The sequence below is a fragment of the Zingiber officinale genome, chromosome 2B, assembly GCF_018446385.1.
Source record: "Zingiber officinale cultivar Zhangliang chromosome 2B, Zo_v1.1, whole genome shotgun sequence".
NCBI lineage: Eukaryota > Viridiplantae > Streptophyta > Magnoliopsida > Zingiberales > Zingiberaceae > Zingiber > Zingiber officinale.
In genome coordinates, this window is record NC_055989.1 from 10,832,763 (window position 1) to 10,860,209 (window position 27,447).

Here is a 27,447-nt window from a genome sequence, read left to right on the forward strand (position 1 = left end):
CCTCTAAAGAGAACCCTTGTGTCCTTTTCGCTCGGCCTTGGTTCTTTGACGGCGTGCGGAATAATGCCCGGTGATATGGGATTGGTGCATTCAGTACTTCTTCGAAGGCACCGGTCAACTTGTTGTTAGGCTTGCGAGCGACGGGGTTTTTTGCTCGGGCTTTGGGATCAGCTTACTGGCCTATCATCGACATTGCGGGGTCATTTCCTCGGTAGCCGGCTGTTGTCTGCTACTGCTCCAACATCTTCATAGCTCGAGCTTGTGTTAACATCTTTAAATCTTCTTAAGTTAGCATCACGATAGTGAATCATCCAGCGTCCTCCATCTTCACATTTTGGCTATAGGTAGGATTCCCACAAACGACGCTAAATATGATCCTGTCCAAAAGCGGGGAAGACGACAAGCTGGGGATGTGGCTAGAAGGTTGATGGGGTGAAGACTCCATGCAATCTTGCAGTGCAAAGAACATTAGTGATGGGCTGGGAAGAGGTTTCCAACGTTGGCCCTCCGACGCTCAAGTCAGTAATCTAGGCAATGGAAGAATAGTAGAAAACTATAGCTAGAGCGTGTAAAATAACGAAGTTGCGCATACCTCCGTCAGTATATGGGAACCCTTTTACAGTGCCATTATAGTGTGTATGCACACATCTCAAAGTATGCACACATTTTCTAAAGCATCCTAGGAAAAGATAAGTCAAAAAGTGTCTCTGACATCCACCCTTAGGCGAGAATGCACATATCTGATGTGATAGGTTAGAAGCTTTTAAAGTATGATTTACCTACTGAACATGTTCTATTGTCAGTGGCGTAAACCTCCATAAGGGTATGATGAGATATGCAAGGGGTCCCACTATAGGTCGACTAGTAGTCGCTCGGTCGTGACACCCGGTTGGCTAAGCTGGTGGCCCGAGGATTTTACTATTGCCCTTATCATTCTGTCATTGGCTTTCAAAGACTGGTCGTTTAGACAGGTTCATCCATTCGGAACTATGCCCGTCCGCTTGGACAGGTTCATCCGTTCAGAACTATGCTCGTTGTCACGAATTGGGCACCCCGTTCATCCGGCCTTGCTACCTCGTTCGATCGACATCGCCTAATCTGCGGTCCTTATTTCTTTAACTTTGACCTCCATGTCAGCCGTGCTTCCCAGCTTTGACTCATCTCTGGTGGGGCCCCTCTTCATCATAGTACCAGTTAGAAAAGTGGTTGCAAATCTGTTACTTCCGGCCTCATTATGTCCTTTTTTTTTGGTAAACTTTCTTATCATTGATAATGTTTTATGATGTGCACGAATAAAGATTGTCAAGCCCTTTGCCTTCTCAATCACCCCTTTGTTAGTATCCAAGCATAGTAGTATATATATATATATATATATATTTCGTAAAACATGGATCACTTCGTAGTACATATGAAATGAAACATATCTCGTAATCCTTGATGAATGTGAATACAATCACAAACAAATGAGAATCCCATGTGTGACTCCTCTAGCGGTATCCATATGCACTAGATCATAAACTTGACACGATCCGTTTGGTGGTAGCCTCTTAGATCGATCAAATTTTTGGAAGCAATATTAAAATTGACTTTCTCTCTTGTAGCACACTACCAATTCTCTCAAGTTGATCATGGGCGGCAACAACACTTCTCGAAGAGGAGAAGAAATGACAAGAAGATGAGTCTCTTTTGATGGAAGAAAGGGAAGAAGATCATTATCTTCTTCCTATGGGAGGGGATGCCAAAATTCTCCAAGGAAAGGAGTAGGTTGCCAAAACTTTAAGGGAGAAGTGGAGAGGATTGCAATCCAAATTTTCCAAGGATGGCTACTTATAACTTCCAAAGAAGATGAATGTCTCTTCAACTCTCTAGAGGGAAGATCAAAAGGTTGCGGCTCCCAAACTCTCCAAGTATTATCATGATTGTGGCTGTCCAAATTCTTTAAGGGAGAATAGGAGAGGTGGTTACCACTAACTCCACTCTCTCTTCTTTAGATCAAATAAACTCATATTTGATCTTAATCTATTCTAGCTTCTGATATTTTTGTTGGGTGCTACTCGGAATTCCGTTCTACTTCCCCTGTACAAAAATTTGTACAAGCACAGAACTTTCCTAACAACCTATGTGTTCCTCATAAGTTAAACTTGAATTGGAAATGGAACTTAACATTTTTACTTCAAGTTCAACTCATGTGTTCTTCAGTAGTTAAAATTTGGATTGCAAATGATATTTAACATTATTAATCTAAGTTCATCCCATGTTACAGAAGTTGATTAAATATATATTTCAAGGATTGACTTCCAGGTTAAACATGGCGAGACACTCGACCTTCTTGGGTATGAGATCATCAGCCACTTCCTAGACAAAGTCTTTCAAAAAAATTAGATATTTAAACTTCTTACAGTAACCCTAGGTTTAACTACAGAGATCTCAATAGAAGTACAAGATCAAAACACTAAATCAAAACACAAAAAATGAAACACGAAATCGCTAGCCTCTTGTGTTGGTATTTCAGGATCCATACAAAGAAAAACTAGTTTCGCTACGGAATTAAGAACTAGTTATACCTTTCTTTGTAAACAAAGACCTCTTGATTTTCTGCTGTATTTCTCTCCTCCTCTTGGACGTCGTGTGGGCGATGATCTACCAAGATGAAATCCACCCAAACCTTCTTCTTTGCCTACAAGTTTCAGCCACCCAAAGAATGCCAAAATAGGAAACTTCCTTCTCTTCTCCTTCTTCTCCAAGAAACCGCCGACCCTTATGTTCTTCCCCTCCAAGCAAGGTTTCGGCCACCAAGCAAGATGAGAAGAAGAATAGCTAAAAATAGTGGTCGACCCTAGGAGAACAATCAAGGAAAGAATAGAGAGAGGGATGTCGCCCACCAAGGAAAAGAGAGGAGCTTTTGAGAGATTTTTCTACATCTTGTAAGGCACTCTCTACCTCCCTTTTATAATCCTTGGTCATGGAAAAAAAGAAAATTTTAATAATAATTAAAATCTCTCTCTTTTTAAATTTCCTATTGTGATGGCTACAAAAGGAAAGTTTTAAAATTAATCTCTCTCTTTTAAACAATGTAGAAGGCTACAAAAAAGGAAAGATTAAAATTAAAGCTTCTCTTTTAAATCATGGTTACAAAAAAGGAAAGTCTTATCAAAATTAAAATCTCTTTTTTAAACATTATAGATAACTACAAAAAAGGAAAGATTTTAATAAAATTAAAATCTCTCTTTTAATCCTTTGTAGATAGCTATAAAATAAAATATTTTAAAATTTAAAACTTTCTTTTAAAACTTTGTGGATGACTTCAAAAAAGGAAAGATTTTATCAAAATTTAATTTTAAATAAAATCTCCTTTTCTATCATGCTATGGCCAGCCCCTTGCTTGGGCACCAAGCAAGGCTTGGCTGGCCACTACTTGTGCTCCAAGCTAATGCTTGGCCGACCCCCTTGCACCAAGCAAGGATGTGTCCGACCCATTACTTGGGTAAGAAGTGGACTTTGTGGATACAAGACTTTATAGATGCTACAACAGGGACCGAGAGGAGGATTGATTTTGGTCTCCCAATGAGCTTGAGCTTCCTGTATTCGACTTGAACACCCAACTCAAGTTCATCAATAATAACTCATACCACTAAAGAATTATTATTGAACTACCGCACCAATCCCATATTACATTATGGGCTCCTTCTTATCATGAGGGCATTAATCTCCCTGTGTTTAAGATATCGAATGTCCATTAATTAAACGAGTTACTAACAACTCACTTAATTAATATCTAGCTCCAAGAGTAGTATCACTCAACTTCATTGACATGCCGGACTAGGTCCACCTGCAGGGTTTATATGACAATCCTTATGAGCTCCTCAAGGGGATATCATCAACCTATATTACTAGGACACAATTTTCTTCTATAATCAACAACATACCAAATAAATAATATTATTTCCCAACTTATCGGGCCTATTGATTTAACGAATAAATCTCACCCATTGATAAATTAAAAAAATAAATACTAATTATATGTGCTTGTTATTATATCGGGATTAAGAGTACACACATCTATAATAACAGAGGTTATGTTCTTTTATGCAGTCAGTATAAAAGAAACAACCTTAAATGGTCATGCTCAATACACACATAATGTACTAGTATAATTTTATAGTTAAGATAAACTAATACCAAATTACACTACAACCATTCCAATGGTTTGTCCAAATCCATTTTGGTTGTCAGCTACTATTTATAATTTATAAGGAACTAATAACATGATCTTCTGTGTGACACCACACACCATGTTATCTAAATTGTGATAACTGCATTTAACTAAATGCAGATATTTGACTAAATGGATAACTGCATTTAACTAAATGCAGATATTTGACCTATGTGATTTTTATTACAAAATAAATATTCATTCAATAAATGTTCATACAAAAAGCTAGACTTTTAGTATACATCCTAACAATCTCTCACTTATACTAAAAGACTATGCTATCTTATATGCTGCCACACATCTCATTCCCATCCCTTCTACATGTCTATCAAAAGTTCTTGACGGAAGGGCCTTAGTGAAAGGATCTGCCAGGTTATCTTCTGATGCAATCTTGGCGACAACAACTTCTCCTCGCTTTACGATGTCTCATATCAAGTGGTACTTGTGCTCAATGTGTTTACTAGCCCTATGGGCTCATGGTTCCTTCGAGTTTGCTACTGCACCACTATTATCACAATAAATTGTGATAATTTTTGGCAAACTAGGAATCACATCTAAGTCCATAAAAAAATTTCTGAGCCATACAACTTCTTTGGCTGCCTCAAAGGCTGCCACATACTCAGCTTCCATGGTGGAGTCCGAAATACATTTCTGCTTAACACTCCTCCATGTTATGGCTCCACCTCCCAAAGTAAACACATACCCTGAGGTTGACTTACTATTGTCCCTGTCTGATTGGAAATCTGAATCTGTGTAACCCACATGAAGCAAATCATCTGCCTGGTAAATCAGTGTATAATCTCTAGTCCTTCTCAGGTACTTTAATATATGCTTTACGGCAGTCCAATGTCCCTGTCCTGGATTACTTTGATATCTGCTAACCATGCTTACGGTAAAATAGATATCCGGTCTCGTACATAGCATTGCATATATTAGGCTTCCTATAGCCGAAGCATAAGGAGCTGCTTTTATGTCCTCTATCTCCTTTGATGTTTTAGGACACATCTCTTTAGATAAAGGTACTCCATGCCGAAAAGGTAGAAAACCTTTCTTGGAGTTTTGCATGCTAAAACGAGGTAGGATAGTATCAATGTATGAAGCTTGGGATAAGCACAATATTCTTTTCTTGCGATCCCTTATTACTTTGATCCAAAGAATATGTCCATATTCTCCCAAGTCCTTCATATCAAACTGTTTGGACAACCATACTCTTACGTCTGACAACACTTTGACATTGTTGCCAATGAGCAAAATGTCATCTACGTATAGTACAAGAAATACCACCACATTTCTGTCACTCTTCTTGTATACGCAAGACTCATCCAGACACTGAATGAATCCATAAGACTAGATCACTTCATTAAATCGGATGTTCCAAGATCTCGAAGCTTGCTTTAGTCCATAGATAGACCGATTGAGCTTACAAACAAGATGCTCTTTGCCCTTTGCAATGAATCTCTCTGGTTGCTTCATATGGATGTTTTCTTCAAGACTTCCATTAAGGAAAGCTGTCTTGACATCCATTTGTCAAATCTCATAATCTATATGAGCGGCAATAGATAAAAGGATCTAGATAGACTTAAGCATGGCTACCGGCGAAAAGGTTTCCTCATATTCGATTCCCTCTTTCTAAGTATAACCTTTTGCAACAAGCCTTGCTATGAAGGTTTCCACCTTTCCGTCTGTCTCTCTTTTTCTTTTGTAGACCCATTTATACCCAATGACTTTTACACCATTTGGTGGTTCTACAAGCTCCCAGACTTGATTAGAATACATAGATTCTATTTCATAGTTCATTACACTTTGCCAAGATGCTGCATCTTTATCTTGGAGTGCTTCATCATATGTGCATGGATTAAGTTCATGTTTACCAGGGATCAAGTCCGAAGACTCTCCCAAAAACATGAATCTATCAGGTTGCCGAACAACCCTCCCACTACGACGTGGTACTGCTTGTAATTGTGCATCGTTTGTGACACGTGTTGCAATTTCTTATGGTATATCATCTTGTACCGTTGGTACTAAGGTAGATGTGTCTTCTCTTATTTTTTCAAGAATAATTTTACTCATGGGCTTGTGGTTCATTACATAATTCTCTTCTAAAAATCAGGCATTGGTGCTAACAATGGCCTTATGATCTTTAGGACTATAAAATAAACCACCTTTCGTTCCTTTAGGATAATCCACAAACAAACGAACTTTTGTACATGATTTCAACTTATCAGTGTCTCCCTTCATTACTGATGTGCGTAGATTGTATACACTTGTTTAGCATGTTTTGACGCACATTCACATACCTTGTATATGCTTTATCTATGCACTTTCGTACTTCTAACTTTCCTTTTGAACATATTTACTCTTTTTGTTCGGAGATATGCTTTTATGCATTTTGTGTACACAGGAGTTGAATTTGGAGAAGATTTTGACACTTGAACAAGGAGGAAAGGCACAAGCCCTGTGAGCCACACGACCCTGCCATGGGGGGTTGCCCAGGCCGTGTGGAGTTCCTTGGCTGTGTGGATGAAGCAGAGATGGAAGTCGCTATGGCCGTGTGAACCTCACATGGCCGTGTGAAGATTTGAAGCTAGATGGAGCCCTAACTGTGTACACCACACGACCATGTGAGATTTCCAGAGACCAAGAAGGCCCTGGCCGTGTACATCACACGACTGTGCAGGATTTCCAGTGAGCAAGAGGGCCCTGGCCGTGTACACCACACGACCGTGCCAGGTTTCCAGAGGCAGAGCCAGTGCAAGCCGTGTAGATCTACACGACCGTGCAAGGGGAGCATTTGCAGAAGCAAGCCACGACCGTGTACAACACACGACCGTGTAAGGTTGGTAGAGAAGGGAATGACTCTGGCCGTGTGAACCTCACACGGCCGTGCCTCGGGGCCGTGTGGCGCCCGAACCTCACCTCTATATAAGGGTTTCTTCAAGTTTTGAAAGGGGATCTTCTCCCTTTTGGGGGAATTCAAGATTTGGGCGTTCCTCCACCTTCTTGGAGGGATTTCCGGCGATTCAAGGGCGGATCATCAATGTTTCGACTCCGGGGAGCGAGGATTGGATCCGAAGATGGTTCTTCATCGTAGATAAGCTTTTTCTTCCCTATTTTTCTTGGATTTGAGATCAAGATGTTTGTCTTTTCTTATTCTTTTGGATTCTTTCCTTATTCCATGGATTAGATCTCTTGTTCTAGGATGGAGGGAGTATTTGTAATGGAGATTTGATGTAAACTCTTATGGATTTGCCAAATTACCTATTTATATGATTTTGCCCTGTTTTGTATCTATTCTTTCTTGTGTGGATTGTTGTGATTAGGGCTTAATTACCATGCTTGATTGAATGTTTGAATATCTTATGGATCTTGTATGGATTGCTTCTCATTCGATTTTTCAAGGGACGTTCGTGACAGGAACATGCCCGTGTAAGGACGTTTGAGGGGTAATCTTGAAGGGGAAATTAGGTATTTCAAGAAGGTAGGATAGATTGTATGCATTAATCTTTATATCTAATGAGGTTGAAGAGTAGTGATTTCTATGTTGATTTTCTGAGGGACGCACGTGACAGGCAAGCCCGTGTAAGGACAGCATAGAGTTCATTCCTAGTTGATTGCATTTAGATATATTTCAGTCCTAGGTCGGTTGTCTATTGCAAGAGGGAACTGAAAACCTTCTACAAATGGTGGACAATTGAGAAATAATATTTGGTAGATCATTACATTGAATACACATTACAAAGAAACCAAAACTCCTAGAACATAACTTTATCATTGCTCTTATTCTTGTTTCTTATTCTTTCATTCCTTTGTTTACCTTTCTTAGTTACACTTAGATTTTTTAAAGCAATTGATTGGTTGTTTAGCTAACTCGCTTTGAGACATCTTTAGTGGTTATTCCAGTCCCTGTGGATTTGATATCTTTTATTATTACTTACGACATATCCGTACACTTGCGGAGGTTGACAAGTTTTTGGCGCCATTGCCGGGGACTGCGCTATAACATTAGGGATTTTCAATTGAGTTAGACTAGACATAACTTTTCTTTTCATTTGCATATTTGTAGCTAATTGTTAGAATTCTATTTTCATAAGTTTTTCCTTTCTTGTATAACATTCTTGTCAATTCTTTTTGTTGTAATTCTAATTCTGCATTTCTAATTCTAACATTTTTGTCTAACTTTTCTCTATTTTCTCTTGATTTAGTCTCTTTCTTTATTTTTCTTTTGTAAACATATCTCGCTAGCTTGTTCTCGTGTATGCGAAGATCTAACTTTACAGGAGAACTTCTTCCTCTAGACCCTGAGATAGACAGAACATTTCATAGAAGAAAAATTCTACAAAGATAACAAGAAGAACAAGAACATTCTATCATGGCGAATAGACCACTAAAGGATTATACAGCACCTTATGCTAGGGGTTTTCTATCTAGTATTTCAAGGCCTTCAGTTGAAGTAAACAATTTGAGATCAAATATGCAATTATATCTATGGTGCAGCAAAATCAGTTTGGTGGAGGACCGCATGAAGACCCAAATCAACACTTGGAAGTCTTCTATGAAATATGCGGCATAATGAAAATGAATGGTGTTCCTTCAGAGGCAGTGCACCTACTATTATTTGGGGTTTCTTTAAGAGATAGAGCCAAGCAATGGCTGAATTCTTTGGCTCCAAATAACATCACCACATGAGAGCAATGTGAGCAACAATTCCTTGACAAATTCTATCCTCCAAGTAAAACAGCTCATATGAGGAATCTTATTGCAAGCTTTAAACAAGCGGATTCTGAATCTTTATTTGAAGCTTGGGATAGATACAATAGTATGCTCAGACAATGCCCACACCATGGTTTGGAAAGGTGGTTAGTGCTACATACATTTTATAACGACATCAACCATCATACAAAGGCGTCCCTTAATTCATGGAGGGGCACTTATGAACAAGAGTTTGGATGAAGCCGAGGAGATAATTGAAACTGTAGCACAAAATCACCATCAATGAGCTAATGAAAGAAGTGGTGGCTATTTTTGTATGAACCCAACAACAAAAGCATCAGGAAAATTTGATGTTGATGCAGTGACTTTATTGGCTGTAAAACTGGATGCTCTTACAAAAAGGTTTGAGAATATGGGAGCTAGCTCAAGTACGGTCAATGCCATTATTTCTTCTTGTGAAGTATGTGGAAGTTCTGAACATTCAAATGACTCATGTCCATTAGGAGCTATCACTGCACAAATCAATCAATTAGAGCAATGTGATGCAATCATGGGTTTCAATCAAAGGCAGAACAATCCATACTCAAATACTTACAACCCTGGATGGAAAAGTCATCCTAATTTTTCCTATAGAAATAATCAAGATCAAGGACCATCTATGGGGGCAAGACTTAATTTCCAGTTCGGGCAGCAGAATTTTCAGCAATAATCTTCTCAAGCCTTTCCTATGTCTAAAATTGAAAAGATGTTTGAAGAAATTATATCCACTCAGAATGAAATGAAACAAGATATTTTAAAGTTTACTCAGAGAATGGATAATTCTGACAGACATCAAAAGATTCTGGAAAGCCAGATTGCCCAACTAGCTTCCTCATCTTCTAGAACACCAGGACAATTACCTGGCAAGCCTAATGTCAATTCTATGGACTACTGCAATAGAATTGAGCTTAGGAGCGGACGGACCTTGGGAGATCCCCAAGTGACTGCTCCAAAAGGGATGCACACTGAAGAAGAGCTCTCTCCTCCAACACTAAATCAGATTCAAGTTGATGAGGAGAGTACCACTAAGGTTGAAGAGACTCTTCCACTCAACCATCAAAGTATAGCAGTCCCTTTTCCTCAAAGACTTATTATGTTAAAGAAGGATGAAGAGTTTGGAAAATTCTTGGAGAAGGTGAAAGAAATATGTGTTGAAGTACCACTCATTGATGCAATCCTTCAAATGCCCAAGTTTGCCAAATTCTTAAAGGACATTATGTCAAACAAAAGAAGGAAAGGAGACATAGAGACCATTGCACTTACAGAGGAATGCAGCGCTCTTTTGAAAAAGAACACTTCCCCAAAGTTGAAAGACCCCGGAAGCTTTTATATTCCTTGCAATATAGGAACTGAATTTATTGAGAAATCTTTTTGTGATTTGGGGGCAAGTGTTAGCCTCATTCCTTATTCTATTTGTAATAAATTAGGTCTCAAAAACTTTAAACTTACTACCATGACACTACAACTTGTTGATCACTCCTGCAGGTACCCTATGGGTATCATCGAAGATGTGCCGGTAGAAGTAGGTGGGAGTATAATTCCCACCGATTTTGTTGTGTTAGACATGGAGGAGGACCCAAAAATCCCTATTATATTGGGAAGACCATTCCTTGCTACTGCAGGAGCTCTTATAGATGTTAAAAATCATAAACTTTCTTTGGTGATTGGTAAGGAACGGTTGGAATATGATTTATCTAAAGCCTCTAACCATGTCTCTTCTCTCTTAAATGCTTGTAGCAGGGCAAGCATTTACAAATTGGAGGAATGGAATTTCCATTCTCATGGGAGGCCACCAAACGAAGAAAATATTGTGGCGAAAGATGTTGGGAGGAGACCTCCCAACAAAAGTGACAAATATGTCTGCCCTCCAAGGGCAAGGAAAAGAGAGGAATAATCAAGATTGGTCGAGCTAAAGACCTTAAACAAGCGCTTCTTGGGAGGCAACCCAAGGGTTCTTTTTAGCTAGTTTCATTCCATGTCTCTATTGTCCATTAGTAGTGTTTTTACTTGGTTTTTGTTTTATTTTCAGGTTGAAATTTCACTTCCATGAGCTGGCCATGACTTCTTCATGGGCATGGAAGTATTGGAAGAGCTATAAAGGAGGAGAATCATCAATTGGAGCAAAACAGAGCATGGTCGTGTGCTATACACGACCAGGCTTATGGTGCAGAGAAGGGAGATGCTTAGGTCGTGTCTACATGACACGACTGTGTGGAGTCTCCAGAGGAGAAAAGGTCCATGGTCGTGCCCCAAGCACGGCCGTGTGAAGAATCCAGAGGAGGAGAATTTCTTGGCCGTGTCTCGCACGCGGCCGTGTGGAGAAACCAGTGCCGAAGCTTACATTGGTCGTGTTATCCGACATGGCCGTGTGGAATATCCAGAGAAGGAAACTGGTGAAGCCGTGTCCTAGACATGGCCGTGTAAGGATAGTCGAGGAGAAGAAGGTTATGGCCATGCCAATTGGCACGGCCGTGTGACCCTAAACCCCAACCCGAGAGGGAGAAGGCAGGGGCTGTGTAGATCTACACGACCCGTGTGGGGAAATCTTACCAGACCGTGTCTCCTATACACGGCCAGATTCAAGCCGTGCCCCCCACACACCCTCCTCATCTTAACACACTCTTCTCTCCAAAACTCCCTTCTTCTTCAACCTTTCTTCCAAACCTTCTCAGATCTATGTCTAAAACTATTTCTTGTCCACAAACTTCATCTAGATCTAGATTCTTCTCTTCTCCTAGATCCAAGATCTCCACTTTCATAACCCTAAGATCTATTTCTTCAAGATCTAGTTTCTCCAACCACAAACAGTACCTTTCCCCACTCTAACTTGACAAAATGTCCAACCTTTTGAAGAGACTTCGCAAGGGAGGTGGTGGGTCTAGCGGTGGAGACAAAGGGAAGGAGCCATCCAAAGATAAAGGGAAACAACCAGTGCAATGCAAAGGAAAGAGGACCTCACGCAACAAAGGTAATGACAACGAATTCAATATCATATTTAGAAATGATGATCAAATGACTAGATTTGCAATTCTTATCAATAGAAAGATCATGTGTACTAGGTATATGGACCCAATCATTTTAAATATGATGGGAATTAGGGATGATATAGATTGGATGATTGGGTTCTTAGATTGGAGTGATATGTTGTACACACATCTACCTACTTATCCTCACCTTGTTTTGGAGTTTCTAAGTTTATTAGATGTCCATTTTGGCAATGAGGATGATTATGTTGGCAAGATAACCTTTAGATTAATGAATCAAGAATTTCAATGGACATTTAGTGATTTCAACACTTATTTTGGATTGTCTTTCGGTAGCTCTCGAAGGTTTAACGCTAGGTTCAATTGGAACAATTTTTGGAATTCTATCACTGGATCAGATCAGCCCTATGAGCCCTCTAGAGCCAAGACTTCTCACATGCAAAATCCTGTTTTTAGATACCTACATCATGTCATGAGCAAAACTATTTTTGGTAGAGGGGAAAGTGATGGAGTCGTTAAGAAAGTAGGACTTTATGCTCTATGGGCTATGTTACATAAGGTTGATTTTGATTCCGGTTTTCATTTTCTGCAAACCTTAGTGAGAGCTGCGAGGGCGTCTTCGGGATCAATAGTTCTTGGTGGGTTGATTACTCAAATAGCAATTAACTTGGAACTTGATTTACATGGGTTGGAAGTTATTCATGGCAATGATATGATCGACATGGATGCATGTCTTGCCATGAAAATGATTGTTTGGGATGAGAACGGTTTTGCATTTCCTAGGAGGAATGGTTTCCCTCTACCTCTTCCTTGTCCCAAACGAACTTCCATTCGTAACCCAGCTAATTGGGTAATCATTGATGTAGACCCCGAGAATGTCCCCTCCATATCTGGAGATATGGAGCCACATATTGAGCCCTCGACATCTGGATACCCGCAGCCCTCCGGACATCCGGATCCTGCTAGGCATTCTTTTGCCTATGGTACGGGTTCCTCTAGTTTTGACTTTTCTAATTTTCGTACTTCTCTAGAATCGCTTCATGAGAAGCATGATGCCCAACGAAGAATGTTGGAAGGTCGCTTCTCTTTATTGGATAATCAGTTTAGAGAAGTACAAGAGCACTTTCGATTCACGAGGAATTTTCAAAGTCAAGTGGATGAATTTATCTAGGATTATGATACGGATCAAGCTAGAATGAGGGATTTTATGTAAAACATGAATGTCACTAGCCAACAAGTAGATGCTTTGTTTGAGTATCATATAATCCTGAGTGAAACTCTAGGTTTCCCTAGTTTTCCTATTGGCCAACCACGTCGTAGGCATCCTTTTCCTCGTCCACCTCCACCTCCACCTCCACCTCCTCCACCATATTGATTTCATCGGGACGATGAAAAGTTTAAGTCCGGGGGGGGGGGGGGTGTCGAACATGATTTTTCTTTTTTTGCATTTTAGTGTTCAGTGTTTGCCTGTTTTCTGCATGTTTAGTTTTTGTTCTGCATTCTATTTCGATTGTCGTGCTTTGATTGCTTATTTTGATAGTCACTTGACTATCTTTTGAAAAATCTTGTGGCATACATCTTGAGAATATCAAAACTTCACTTATATGCTTTCTTATCTTCAAGATTAAATGTTAGCATGTTCATTATCTAGATTCATGATGTTTTAAGTGATGTTAGTAGTATGCTTAATGTACCTCTTTTCTCTATCTCGGGTAGCATGATATAAGCTAAGTATCTTATGGAGATGAGTTTTAGCCTTGGCTTGACCTTAAGGATCTTATCTTCACTACACCTTTACTTGATGCTTGAATGGTTGATATCATTGAAATAGTCATGATTCATCTTGTTTGTTTAGTACTTGGTGTTCATGATGATTTCTCAAACTTCATTTTGGTTACTGGATGAGGCTCAAATCATGTAAGCTCATTTGGAAAAAATCAAAATATCCCTACATTTGTGCTAAAAGTACATTTGAGAATAAGATTTGCACAATGCAAATGCTTATGATGAAAAAAAAGTGAAAAAAAAAGAAAAGAAAAAAAGTGAATAAGGGATATAAAAAAACAGTTGTCATGAGTGGAATCTAGTAAGTCACCCCTTTGAGACCGAGTTAGGTTACTAGGGAAATGACTGCTTAGCTTCTCTTGAGATTGAGCACGCCTTTGAGACCTTGGGTTGATTGAGAAATATGAACCAAGTGTGTGACAAGTAAGTGCCTATCACTGGTTACTTGTCTATCACTGGAAGCATTAGGAATTCAAACTTGATGACGACTTGACTAGGATATAGATTGAAACTTGAAGAGTTTTGAGTTGTTTTATTTGCACTGTGCATAGGATACTTATGCTTGAGCCAAACTTAACTTGTTTTCGTGATCATGTTTACTAATGAAACCTTTTGATAGAGTTAGGAGAATGCATTAGGGATATGAGAGCATTATAGAACATATGAATTTAGATTGCAACATTTTACTTGAGGACAAGCAAAAGTCTAAGTCTGGGTGTGTGATGTGCGTAGATTGTATACATTTGTTTAGCATGTTTTGATGCACATTCACATACTTTGTACATGCTTTATCTATGAACTTTCATACTTCTAGCTTTCCTTTTGAGCATATTTACTCTTTTTGTTCAGAGATCTACTTTTGTGCATTTTGTGTACACAGGAGTTGAATTTGGAGAAGATTTTGACACTTGAACAAGGAGGAAAGGCATAAGCCCTGTGAACCACACGACCCTACCATGGGGGGCTGCCCAGGCCGTGTGGAGTTCCTTGGCTGTGTGAATACAGCAGAGATGGAAGTTGCCATGGTCGTGTGAACCTCACACGGCCGTGTGAACCTCATACGACCGTGTGAAGATTTGAAGCTAGATGGAGCCCTGGCCGTGTACACCACACGACCATGTGAGATTTCCAAAGACCAGGAAGGCCCTGGCCGTGTACATCACACGGCCGTGCAGGATTTCCAATGAGCAAGAGGGCCCTGGCCGTGTACACCACACGACCGTGCCAGGTTTCCAGAGGCAGAGCTAGTGCAGGCCGTGTAGATCTACACGGTCGTGTAAGGGGAGCATTGGCAGAAGCAAGCCATGGCCGTGTACCACACACGGCTGTGTAAGGTTGGCAGAGAAGGGAATGACTCTGGCCGTGTGAACCTCACACGACCGTGCCTCGGGGCCGTGTGGCGCCCGAACCTCACCTCTATATAAGGGTTTCTTCAAGTTTTGAAAGGGGATCTTCTCCCTTTTGGGGGGAATTCAAGATTTGAGCGTTCCTTCACCTTCTTAGAGGGATTTTCGACGATTCAAGGGTGGATCTTCAATGTTTCGACTCCGGGGAGCGAGGATTGGATCTGAAGACGATTCTTCATCGTAGATAAGCTTTTTCTTCCCTATCTTTCTTGGATTTAGGATCAAGATGTTTGTCTTTTTTTTTATTCTTTTGGATTCTTTCCTTGTTCCATGGATTAGATCTCTTGTTCTAGGATGGAGGGAGTATTTGTAATGGATATTTGATGTAAACTCTTATGGATTTGCCAAAATACCTATTTCTATGATTTTGCCCTGTTTTGTATCTATTCTTTCTTGCGTGGATTGTTGTGATTAGGGCTTAATTACCATGCTTGATTGAATGTTTGAATATCTTGTGGATCTTGTATGTATTGCTTCTCATTCGATTTTCCGAGGGATGTTCGTGACAAGAACATGCCCGTGTAAGGAAGTTTGAGGGGTAATCTTGAAGGGGAAATTAGGTATTTCAAGAAGGTAGGATAGATTGTATGCATTAATGTTTATATCTAATGAGGTTGAAGAGTAGTGATTTCTATGTTGATTTTTCGAGGGATGCACGTGACAAGCAAGCCCGTGGAAGGACAACATAGGGTTCATTCCTAGTTGATTGCATTTAGATATATTTCAGTCCTAGGTCGGTTGTCTATTGCAAGAGGGAACCGACAACCTTCTACAAATGGTGGACAATTGAGAAATAAGATTTGGTAGATCATTACATTGAATACACATTACAAAGAAACCAAACTCCTAGAACATACCTTTATCATTGCTCTTATTCTTGTTTCTTATTCTTTCATTCCTTTGTTTACCTTTCTTAGTTACACTTAGATTTTGTAAAGCAATTGATTGGTTGTTTAGCTAACTTGCTTTGAGACATCTTCAGTGGTTATTCTAGTCCCTGTGGATTCGATATCTTTTATTATTACTTACGGCATATCCGTACACTTGCGGAGGTCGACAAGTACATGTGCTGGACTACCCCAAATTCGAATATGTTTCAGACTAGGCTTACGCCCATTCCACAATTCTGTGGGAGTAGAGGGTACTGCCTTAGAAGGTACCAAGTTTAGAATGTACACTACCATTTCCATAGCGTATCCCCAAAATGAATTTGGTAATTCTGAATAACTCATCATTGATCTAACCATTTCCATAAGAGTCCTATTCCTTCGTTCTGCCACACCATTCTATTGGGGTGTACCAGGTGCAGACAGTTGGGATTGAATCCTGACCTCTGATAAGTAACTTCTAAACTCTTCTAAGAGGTACTCGCCACCACGATCAGACCATAGTGTCTTGATACTTTTACCATGACGTTTCTCCACATCAACCTTGTACTCTTTGGACTTATTAAAATACTCAGACTTGCGGCGCATTAAGTAAATGTATCCGTATCTCGAATAGACATCTATAAAAGAGACAAAATATTCGAAACCACCTCTTGCCTGGATAGTCATAGGTCCACACAAATCAGAATGAACCAATTCCAACACATCTTTGGCTCTGTTCCCCTTAGCCTTAAAAGGTCTCTTAGTCATTTTTCCTTCCAAGCAAGATTCGTAGGTTGGAAAATTTTCCACCACTAATGAACCCAAAGGTCCATCAGCTATTAACCTTTGAATCTTACTTAAGTTAATATGACCTAGCCTTAGATGCCAAAGATATGTTTGGTTTATTTCCGAAGGTTGCTTTCTCTTATTAGAATTAGAAGATGTGTTATTAATTTCTATTTGTTGCATCGTGGAAGTTATTGGATTTAGAGTATACAAATTGCCAACCAATGTACCAGAATAGATAACTTCCCTATTTTTTTTGACAACTACTTTGTCATCAAAAGAAATAGAATATCCATCCATAAAGAGTTTAGAAACTGAAATTAAGTTCTCTCTAAAACTTGGTACATAAAGATAATTTCTCAAAATCAATCTTTTATTCCTATCAAAAGACAAATAAACATCTCCCACTGCAACAACCACCACTTTTGTAGCATTTGTAATATATGCGAAACTATTTTTAGGGTTATCGTGGAATAATCTTAGGAAAATTTTTAAGAATTTTTAGAAATTTTTCTGGAGTTAACGGAGTCCATATGACTCGTTTTGAGGGATATATCGATAGGGTTAGTTGGAGACAGGTTTGGAATACCCAAATTAAGTGGGAATTGATTAAGGTTAAACTTAGGTTTAATTAAGCTAACCTAAGGTTGGGATTAACCACAATATAAAGCGCCGAAACCCTTCTTTTACCCCCCGACTCCCTTCTCTGTTCGTTCCCTGCCGCTCGCGACTTCGGACTTCACGCGACCGAGACCGGCAATCTCCTCTTCCCTCGGTGTCGCCGGCGAGGAGCGGATCTTGGAGCATTGAAGGGAAGAAAGGTTAGTAGAGCCGAAACCCTCCTTCTCCTCGATCCCTTTTCTCTTCCCTGATCTCGGCGAACGGCAGGTTTGGACTCCCGAATCCGTAGATCTCGCTTGCGGTTGGGAGAGAATCGAGCGTGCCGGGGTTGGATCAGGTTGGCATCGCGTGTGAGGAGGAAGTAACAGCCATTGTCCCTTCCCGATCTCCTTCTCTGTTCGTTAGCAAGAACAAGCACAGATCGTGCCCTAGCGGGGATTCTTGAAGGTAAACAGTTGGTTTTGACCTTGAATTGGATCCTCTTATCTTCCTTCTGGTCTCGATTCGAATGGGTTGTTCTGAGAACAGAGGCAGGTGCGGTGATTCCGGCCACCACAGCCCAGTTGGATCGATTTCTCCACTGTATCGGTGATCGTCTCCGACGATAAAGGGGGCAGAGGTAAGGACATCAGCTTGTTGTGTTGTTAACAGATTATTGATGACTTCTAGCTGTTTTTCCTTCTTGTTCTGATTGGTGGAGATATAAAAGGTAGTCCTCTGTGTAGGGGATTTATGCATTGTTTAAATCATGCTTTCTTGACCTATCTGTGTAACCAACAGATTGTTATTCCTGAATCCTTATAGCCCATGATCTGGATCACTAGCAGGAGTAACCGGTTTTGGGCGTGTCTAGGTGTTGGAAGCTTCTTTTATGTGTTGTTCCAGTGGAGTTAATTACTGTGGATTGGGTGGAGCAATCTTGGTTAACAGTGGTAAGTGTTATATGTTGGAAAATTAAAAGTTATACATTGTAGGTTAACCTAAATGTTGTGGGGTTATGCTCTGTTGTGCCATCTCAATAATTGAGGAGGGTAAGTGTGGATTCACCTAAGGCTGAAATGGTTTCCCATGATGTTTAGGTTCATTTCTTGTTAGGTGATGTAGAAAGGATTAGTGATAACTAAGATCGGTAAAAGGGAATTTGAATTATGGATAGGTAAGCTAAGTGAAATTTAATCTACACTTACTAATAGAAAGGCGTAGAAATCGTGGTCAGCTATTGCTAGGAAGTTGGCTAGTTACTTGTAGATTTATTCATCTAGTTGTAGAGTACACATATATAGTTATATAAATTTGTATATGTGATACAGGACCTTGATTGACGACGAGTCGCGTGGCGTGGGGGTTCTGTTGATTTCGGGATATATCGAGGCGGGTATTTCTTCCTAAATCTCTATTTAGCTCTTTGAACTTTAAAGCATGGTTATATGTTTTTGGATATTTAGGTTGCATTCCTTAAATCTTATTATTTGTTGCTTTCCTGCTTGTCCCTTTTGCTTGATCTTTGATATGATCTGGGTTGCTTCGTTACAGTCTCTATTCTTGTTATTTGTGACTCTATTGTTTATACACATGTAGAGTGATGTAGGGAGGACTGTATTGGATATTTGTGGGCTATACCTGTTTAGGTTGTGATTGGTATGGGTTATAGGTCCTACATGTTTACCATTCCATTTGCATAGTGGTATGTGTAGTTACGTCTGTTGTGGTTATTGGAGGCGTTTATGAGGGGGAAGGTTGTTGCATGGATGATGATTATATATATGTATATCATGCTCATAATTCATTGCATCTGATGACCGTTGTCTCCCTTGTGGTTGAGAGGGTCATCAGTTGGTTTGGTTTAGCGCGCACTTTCGGCCACTCATGGGTAGTGGTAGCTGGAGCAGTCGCCGTTTGTCCTGTTGTGCCACCCGGTCACGAGGTTTAGTGAGATCCGGCGTTGTGAGCAGTCAGGGACCCTGATGCTATGTAGTTAGATAGTTACTAGCGGACTGTCCGCCTCGACCACTCTATTGTGGGCTGGAGGGTAGCACAGTCGTCACAGACCCAAGCCTCTCGGCCATACAGGGGTCGTGGTGTCTAGAGAGGTGGCGGGGGTGACCATGGAGCATGCATACACTTTTGCATATGATGCACGGTGCATCTGTGGGGATATTTTTGCATACATGCTTACTAGATATTAGTTGCATGTGATTGTGTACTGTTGCATTTGTCTGAGCTATGTATGCTGCATATGGATGCCATGCTGCATACATGTCATTTACTTTACATATATTTGCAGTCGGATATATATTGCACAGGTGTCCGGAGTATGTTATTGACTCGGTGGGTTTACGGATCATGGTATCAGGGGGTTGGTTCTTTTCGGGTATGTACATTTACGTTATATGCTTTTATTATGTCTGGTATGTTCATGCACAGTCATTTTATCAGGTATAGATAGATGAGTTGTGTTATGTTAGCATATTCTTATTCTTTGCTTATGGAGACTGTATCCTTTGATTCCTATATCTTTATGCAGACCATGCTTTATCCTGTCTATACCCGCTGGGTTCCCTGTACTCACTACCCCGTTTATATTATGTTGGTTTCAGGCAGTAGGTAGATGATATGGAGATGCTTGGAGTATGCTGCTGGCCGGTCCCCCTTCCCATGTCGTATCCGGAGACCCTTTTCGGTTTTGTTTCTCTTCTCCTACACTTCGACTTTGTTGGATTTAGAGTTGTGAAAACGAACTATGTGTGATACCTGTATTGTGGACTTATACTTGTGGTATTTTGTGGACTTTCGCATTCGTGGGTTTCTTATTCGTTTTTCCGCTGTGTTTTCGATATAGCCGTGTGGGCTAGATATTTAACTGCGTGGTTGTGTTTCTTTTGTGCTTAAATATTCCAGCCGCATGTGGCTGACGTATTTTGTTTGTACGGATGTTTCCGATTGTCACTGGTACAGGGGAGATGCTGCCGAAATTTTTCGGGAGGTACTTCCCCGGGGCATGACAATTTAGTGGTATCAGAGCAGGTACGATACCTGTCTTGCTATGTGTTCCGGTTTTTTTTTGAGATTTTTCTGATACCAATTTAGTGGTATCAGAGCGGGTTTACGAGGCCTATTTCTTTTCGGGTTTTGGATTTTCGGAGGTTTTCGTTATTTCGTGTTTTAGTTCTGAGGTTACGATGTCTATTTCTCGGGTCTTGGATTTCCGAGGGTTGCGAGATATACGAGTTTTACGAGGACTCCGAAGTTACGAGGTTTTTCACTCGGGATCCGTTTTTTTTTTCTTTCTTTCTTCCGATGTGACTGTCCGGATGTTGGGACCAGGCAGCGGCAGGATATCTCCAAGCTATAGGATGTAAGTTAAATCACTGTGTATTATAGTGTTGTAGTCTTACCTTGTGGTTCTTATCAGGAATGAAGCGCGGAGATACGACCCCTCATCCGCATCGTGGTCCGGGGCGACCCCGGAAGCAGCCTATCGAGTCAGTAGAGGTTGAGCCAGAGGAGCACGAGGCGGATTCTGTTGGGGATCCTGCAGGCATTGAGGTTGACAGTAGCCGACAGACTCCTCAGACTTCTATGAGAAATCCGGGTGTTCAGACTCAGGCGGTTTCTCTGAGATTACCCCCAGTTATCCCTACTCCGGTTGCTACTCCTTGGGTGAGGGATAGAGCCCGCATCCCATTATTGGCTCGGTCGATGAAGGACCGATTTACTCTATTTCATGGGGTTCCCGACCCGACGGTTGCTCGGTCTTGGTTGGGAAATGTGGAGGATACTTTTGAGTATTTGTCGTGTACCGAGGAAGAAAAAGCTGAATTAGCTGCGTACCACCTTCGAGATCAGGCTGTTACATGGTGGAAGATGCAGAAGACACTTTTTGGAGACCAGAGCATCACATGGACTTTATTCCGAGAGGCATTCGAGAGACAGTATTTCCCAGCTCCTTATCGTATGGCACGTCGACAGGAATTCTTACATCTGAAGCAGGGTGATCGGTCTGTGATGGAGTATGATGCGGAGTTTAACCGGTTGGCTGAGTATTGCCCTCATTTAGTTGCCCAGGAGAGCGATCGGTTAGATCAGTTCACTCAGGGTCTTGCAGTATATATCCGTATCAGGATGTCTGGCTTCACTCCTAGTACGTACCGAGAGGCGTTGGATAGAGCTCTGATGATTGAGATGACACAACAGCAAATTTCCCTAGAAAAAGGAAAGGATAAGCAAAATGCTCAGGGTACGACTCCGACTCAGAAACAACAGAACCAAGGTCAGAAGAAACGGAAGAAATGGCAGAGATCCCGGGCTACTTCAGGGGAGTCCCATCGATCATCGAAGACAGGACGATCATCTGTTGGTTCTTCTAGACCTCCGCAGAAGGATTACTCTGGGGAACTCAGATGTTTTAGATGTGGTGCTGAGGGTCACGCTAAACCTAACTGCCCATTGAGCCAAGATATATGTTACTACTGCAAGCTTCCGGGGCATGTGAGCCGCGATTGTACTCTGAAGGCTTAGTTGCAGGCTGCCAAGGTTACTCCTCAAGAAAGTCATAATACTCAGACTCGACGGCCGAAGGGACCGCAGAAGATGCAGAGCACTCCACATCAGCAGAGTATACCATCTTCTCAGGCACAGGTATACCATATTCAGAGTCAGTAGTACCCAGCGGTACCTATGGCTATGCAGTATTCCTCGGCTGTCCCGTCACATCAGATGCATCCGGCACATTAGTATTTTCCGACGCCACCTAGCTCTTGTCCGGTGATCCAGTCTCAGCAGTTAGCTACTACTCCATCAGCACAGTTTCAGACTGGCACTGAGATGCCGCCGGCAGGCACGGAGGCAGGACGGGTTTATGCTATTACTCGAGAGGAGGCACAGCGGGTCGAGGGATCGGTCTTTCGGGGTATGATTACTGTTTATACTTTTCCTGCAGAACTATTGATAGATACTGGTAGTTCTCATTCTTTTATTTCTCGGATATTTCTGAGTAAGATTTGTAGATTACCAGTCCGTCGGACTCATACATTAGCGGTATCTCTACCCTCGGGAGAGATATTAAATATCAGTCAGGAGATTAGAGATTGTCCATTGGGTTTCGAGGGTCAGACCCTTACAGTGGACTTGCAGGTTCTGGATATGTTAGACTTTGACATCATTTTGGGCATGGATTGGTTGGCCAGATATTACGCTACCGTGGATTGCAGCGCGAGAGTGGTTACATTTAGACCTCCGGGTCTACCGTCCTGGGTTTTCATGGGTACTAAGGATGAGGGGATTTTTATCATCTCAGCTATGCAAGCTCAGAGATTATTGTCTCAAGGATGCCAGGGGTATTTGTTATCTATGATTAAGACTGATCAGGATCATACCCCACCGCTTTCTGACATTCCTATAGTTCGGGAGTACCCCGATGTATTTCCAGAGGAATTACCTGGCTTGCCCCCAAAAAGGCAAGTGGAGTTCACGGTTGAGTTGATTCCGGGGACAGCACCGGTATCAAAGGCTCCATATCGCATGGCACCTAAAGAATTGGAGGAGTTAAAAGTACAATTACAGGAGCTACTGGATAGAGGGTTTATCCGTCCTAGTGTGTCTCCGTGGGGAGCTCCAGTACTCTTTGTGAAGAAGAAGGACGGATCGATGAGATTATGCATCGACTATCGGCAGCTGAATGCAGTGACTATTAAGAACAAATACCCACTGCCACGTATAGAGGATCTATTTGATCAGCTCAAGAATACTTGTGTGTACTCTAAGATTGATCTGCGCTCTGGCTATCATCAGCTCAGTGTGAGAGGTTCAGATATACAGAAGACAGCCTTCCGTACTCGATATGGACACTATGAGTTCTTGGTAATACCATTTGGGCTTACCAATGCTCCAGCAGTTTTCATGGATCTGATGAATAGGGTATTTCTGGAGTTCCTGGATCAGTTGGTGATTGTGTTCATCGATGACATATTGATATATTCTCGATCCGAAGAAGAACATGGGCGACACCTTCGTATAGTATTGGAGACGCTCCAGCGAGAACGTCTCTATGCAAAATTCAGCAAATATGCATTCTGGTTATCTTCTGTGGGTTTTCTGGGACATATTGTTTCTAGCAGTGGTATATCCATGGACCCACAAAAGATAGAGGCTGTTACCAGCTGGGAGCAGCCAAAGTCTGTACAGGAAATTCGTAGCTTTCTTGGTCTGGCTGGGTATTACCGCTGATTTGTTGAGGGCTTCTCTAGCATAGCTCTGCCGTTGACTCAGTTGACCAGGAAAGGGGTGAAGTTTTGCTGGACAGAGTCTTGCGAGACGAGTTTTCAGGAACTTAAGCGAAGACTCATTTCTGCACCTATATTAGTACTTCCTTCCGGAGATGAGGGATTCGTACTTTATACAGATGCATCATTACAGGGGTTAGGCGCAGTACTCATGCAGCATGGACGGGTAGTTTCTTATGCCTCACGTCAGTTGAAAGAGCATGAGAAGAATTACCCAGTGCATGACCTGGAGTTAGCAGCTATTATATATGCGCTGAAAATCTGGAGACATCATCTATACGGGATCACCTTCGAGATATTCACGGATCATAAGAGTCTTAAGTATCTATCTACTCAGAAAGAATTGAACTTAAGACAAAGAAGATGGATGGAATTCTTGAAGGACTATGACTGTACGATCAACTACCACCCAGGGAAGGCGAACGTAGTAGCTGATGCGTTGAGTAGGAAATCCCGAGGAGTTCTTGCCTGCCACCGTGTGATGGTTACAGAACTTGTACAGAAATTTTCTGAGTTGGGATTAGTAGAGCAGGGTCAGACTGAGCGGGGTATTCTGTTATCTATGGTTGCCCAGTCACCCATTGTAGAGAGGATTAAAGAGGCTCAGGCTACTGATCAGCATCTGCAGTTTCTGTGTAGCAGAATTACCTCAGGACAGCAGACAGGGTTTTCTTGTGATGGAAAGGGGATTCTATACTTCCGGGGGAGATTGTGTGTTCCTGAGCTACCTTCTTTGAAGGAGGACCTACTTCAGGAAGCACACCGATCCAGATTTGCGATTCATCCTGGTGGTACACGTATGTATAGGGATCTGAGACGTCCTTATTGGTGGGCTGGCATGAAGAAGGACATCGCGGATTTCGTTGCACGATGCCTTGTATGTCAGCAGGTGAAGGCTGAACACCAGAGACCCGCTGGCTTGCTCCAGAAGATATAGATACCGGAATGGAAATGGGAGCATGTCACGATGGATTTCATCGTGGGTCTACCCAGAACCCGACGAACACATGATACGATTTGGGTGATCGTGGATCGATTAACCAAATCTGCTCATTTCCTTCCGATCCGTAGGACGGACTCATTAGATCGATTGGCAGAGTTGTATTGCAGAGAGATTATCAGGCTTCACGGTGTACCCCTCAGTATTATTTCAGATAAAGATCCGCGGTTTACTTCGCGATTCTGGCAGAGTTTACAGCAGGCTATGGGTACAGAGTTACGATTCAGTACCACTTTCCACCCTCAGACAGACGGTCAGTCAGAGCGCACCATACAGACACTGGAGGATCTATTGAGATCATGTGTCATAGATTTCGGAGGTAGTTGGGAGGATCATTTACATTTAGTAGAATTTGCCTACAACAACAGTTATCATTCGGCGATACAGATGACACCTTATGAGGCGTTGTATGGCAGAACATGTAGATCTCCCACCTTATGGACAGAAGTTGGGGAAACACAGATTTTGGGGCAACAGAGTCTTCAGCGTGATGCAGAGATGGTTTGTACCATCAGGCGCAGGTTGTCAGAGGCTCAGGATCGACAGAAGAGTTATGCGGATCGGAGACGGAGACCTTTAGAGTTTTCTGTTGGTGATCATGTATTTTTACGAGTATCCCCTACGAAAGGAGTAAAAAGGTTTGGGTTGAAGGGTAAGTTGGCACCTCGCTACATTGGACCCTTCCAGATTCTCGAGAGGATAGGTGAGGTGGCGTATCGACTGGCGCTACCACCAGCACTTACTGGGGTGCATGATGTATTCCATGTATCTATGTTGAGGAGATATGTACCGCACCCTTTGCATATTCTCACTGATGTATCAGTTGCACTTCAGCCGGATATATCTTATGAGGAGATTCCAGTTCGGATTATGGACCGTAAAGAGCGCCGGTTGCGGAACAAGACAATTCGACTGGTCAAGGTTGGATGGCGGCATCACTCAGACGAAGAAGCCACCTGGGAGTTGGAAGATAAGATGCGAGCTAGTTACCCACACCTATTCACTGAAGGTGAGTAAAGTTTATTTCAGTAACTAGAATAAGTTTATCTACTGCTTCTTGCTTTTGTTGGCAGTAGTAAATTTGGGGACCAAATTCTTATTAGTGGGGGAGAATGTAATATATGCGAAACTATTTTTAGGGTTATCGTGGAATAATCTTAGGAAATTTTTTAAGAATTTTTAGAAATTTTTCTGGAGTTAAACGGAGTCCATATGACTCGTTTTGAGGGATATATCGATAGGGTTAGTTGGAGACAGGTTTGGAATACCCAAATTAAGTGGGAATTGATTAAGGTTAAACTTAGGTTTAATTAAGCTAACCTAAGGTTGGGATTAACCTCAATATAAAGCGCCGAAACCCTTCTTTTACCCCCCGACTCCCTTCTCTGTTCGTTCCCTGCCGCTCGCGACTTCGGACTTCACGCGACCGAGACCGGCAATCTCCTCTTCCCTCGGTGTCGCCGGCGAGGAGCGGATCTTGGAGCATTGAAGGGAAGAAAGGTTAGTAGAGCCGAAACCCTCCTTCTCCTCGATCCCTTTTCTCTTCCCTGATCTCGGCGAACGGCAGGTTTGGACTCCCGAATCCGTAGATCTCGCTTGCGGTTGGGAGAGAATCGAGCGTGCCGGGGTTGGATCAGGCCGGCATCGCGTGTGTGGAGGAAGTAACAGCCATTGTCCCTTCCCGATCTCCTTCTCTGTTCGTTAGCAAGAACAAGCACAGATCGTGCCCTAGCGGGGATTCTTGAAGGTAAACAGTTGGTTTTGACCTTGAATTCGATCCTCTTATCTTCCTTCTGGTCTCGATTCGAATGGGTTGTTCTGAGAACAGAGGCAGGTGCGGTGATTCCGGCCACCACAGCCCAGTTGGATCGATTTCTCCACTGTATCAGTGATCGTCTCCGACGATAAAGGGAGCAGAGGTAAGGACATCAGCTTGTTGTGTTGTTAACAGATTATTGATGACTTATAGCTGCTTTTCCTTCTTGTTCTGATTGGTGGAGATATAAAAGGTAGTCCTCTGTGTAGGGGATTTATGCATTGTTTAAATCATGCTTTCTTGACCTATCTGTGTAACCAACAGATTGTTATTCCTGAATCCTTATAGCCCATGATCTGGATCACTAGCAGGAGTAACCGGTTTTGGGCGTGTCTAGGTGTTGGAAGCTTCTTTTATGTGTTGTCCCAGTGGAGTTAATTACTGTGGATTGGGTGGAGCAATCTTGGTTAACAGTGGTAAGTGTTTTTATGTTGGAAAATTAAAAGTTATACATTGTAGGTTAACCTAAATGTTGTGGGGTTATGTTCTGTTGTGCCATCTCAATAATTGAGGAGGTAAGTGTGGATTCACCTAAGGCTGAAATGGTTTCCCATGATGTTTAGGTTCATTTCTTGTTAGGTGATGTAGAAAGGATTAGTGATAACTAAGATCGGTAAAAGGGAATTTGAATTATGGATAGGTAAGCTAAGTGAAATTTAATCTACACTTACTAATAGAAAGGCGTAGAAATCGTGGTCAGCTATTGCTAGGAAGTTGGCTAGTTACTTGTAGATTTATTCATCTAGTTGTAGAGTACACATATATAGTTATATAAATTTGTATATGTGATACAGGACCTTGATTGACGACGAGTCGCGTGGCGTGGGGGTTCTGTTGATTTCGGGATATATCGAGGCGGATATTTCTTCCTAAATCTCTATTTAGCTCTTTGAACTTTAAAGCATGGTTATATGTTTTTGGATATTTAGGTTGCATT

General features: G+C 41.6%; 1 protein-coding gene and 1 non-coding gene across 2 annotated transcripts; one reads left to right on the forward strand and one right to left on the reverse strand.

Moving 5' to 3' along the window:
• Positions 1–8,954: 8,954 nt before the first annotated feature.
• LOC122049886 lies at positions 8,955–9,060 on the reverse strand. Its single transcript, XR_006131135.1, has one exon. It is a non-coding gene; the product is annotated as a small nucleolar RNA R71 (small nucleolar RNA).
• Positions 9,061–25,103: 16,043 nt separating this feature from the next.
• LOC122048145 lies at positions 25,104–25,711 on the forward strand. Its single transcript, XM_042609745.1, has 2 exons — positions 25,104–25,215; positions 25,308–25,711. Exons 1-2 carry the CDS (start codon positions 25,104–25,106, stop codon positions 25,709–25,711), a joined length of 516 nt encoding a protein of 171 aa, XP_042465679.1.
• Positions 25,712–27,447: the final 1,736 nt, after the last annotated feature.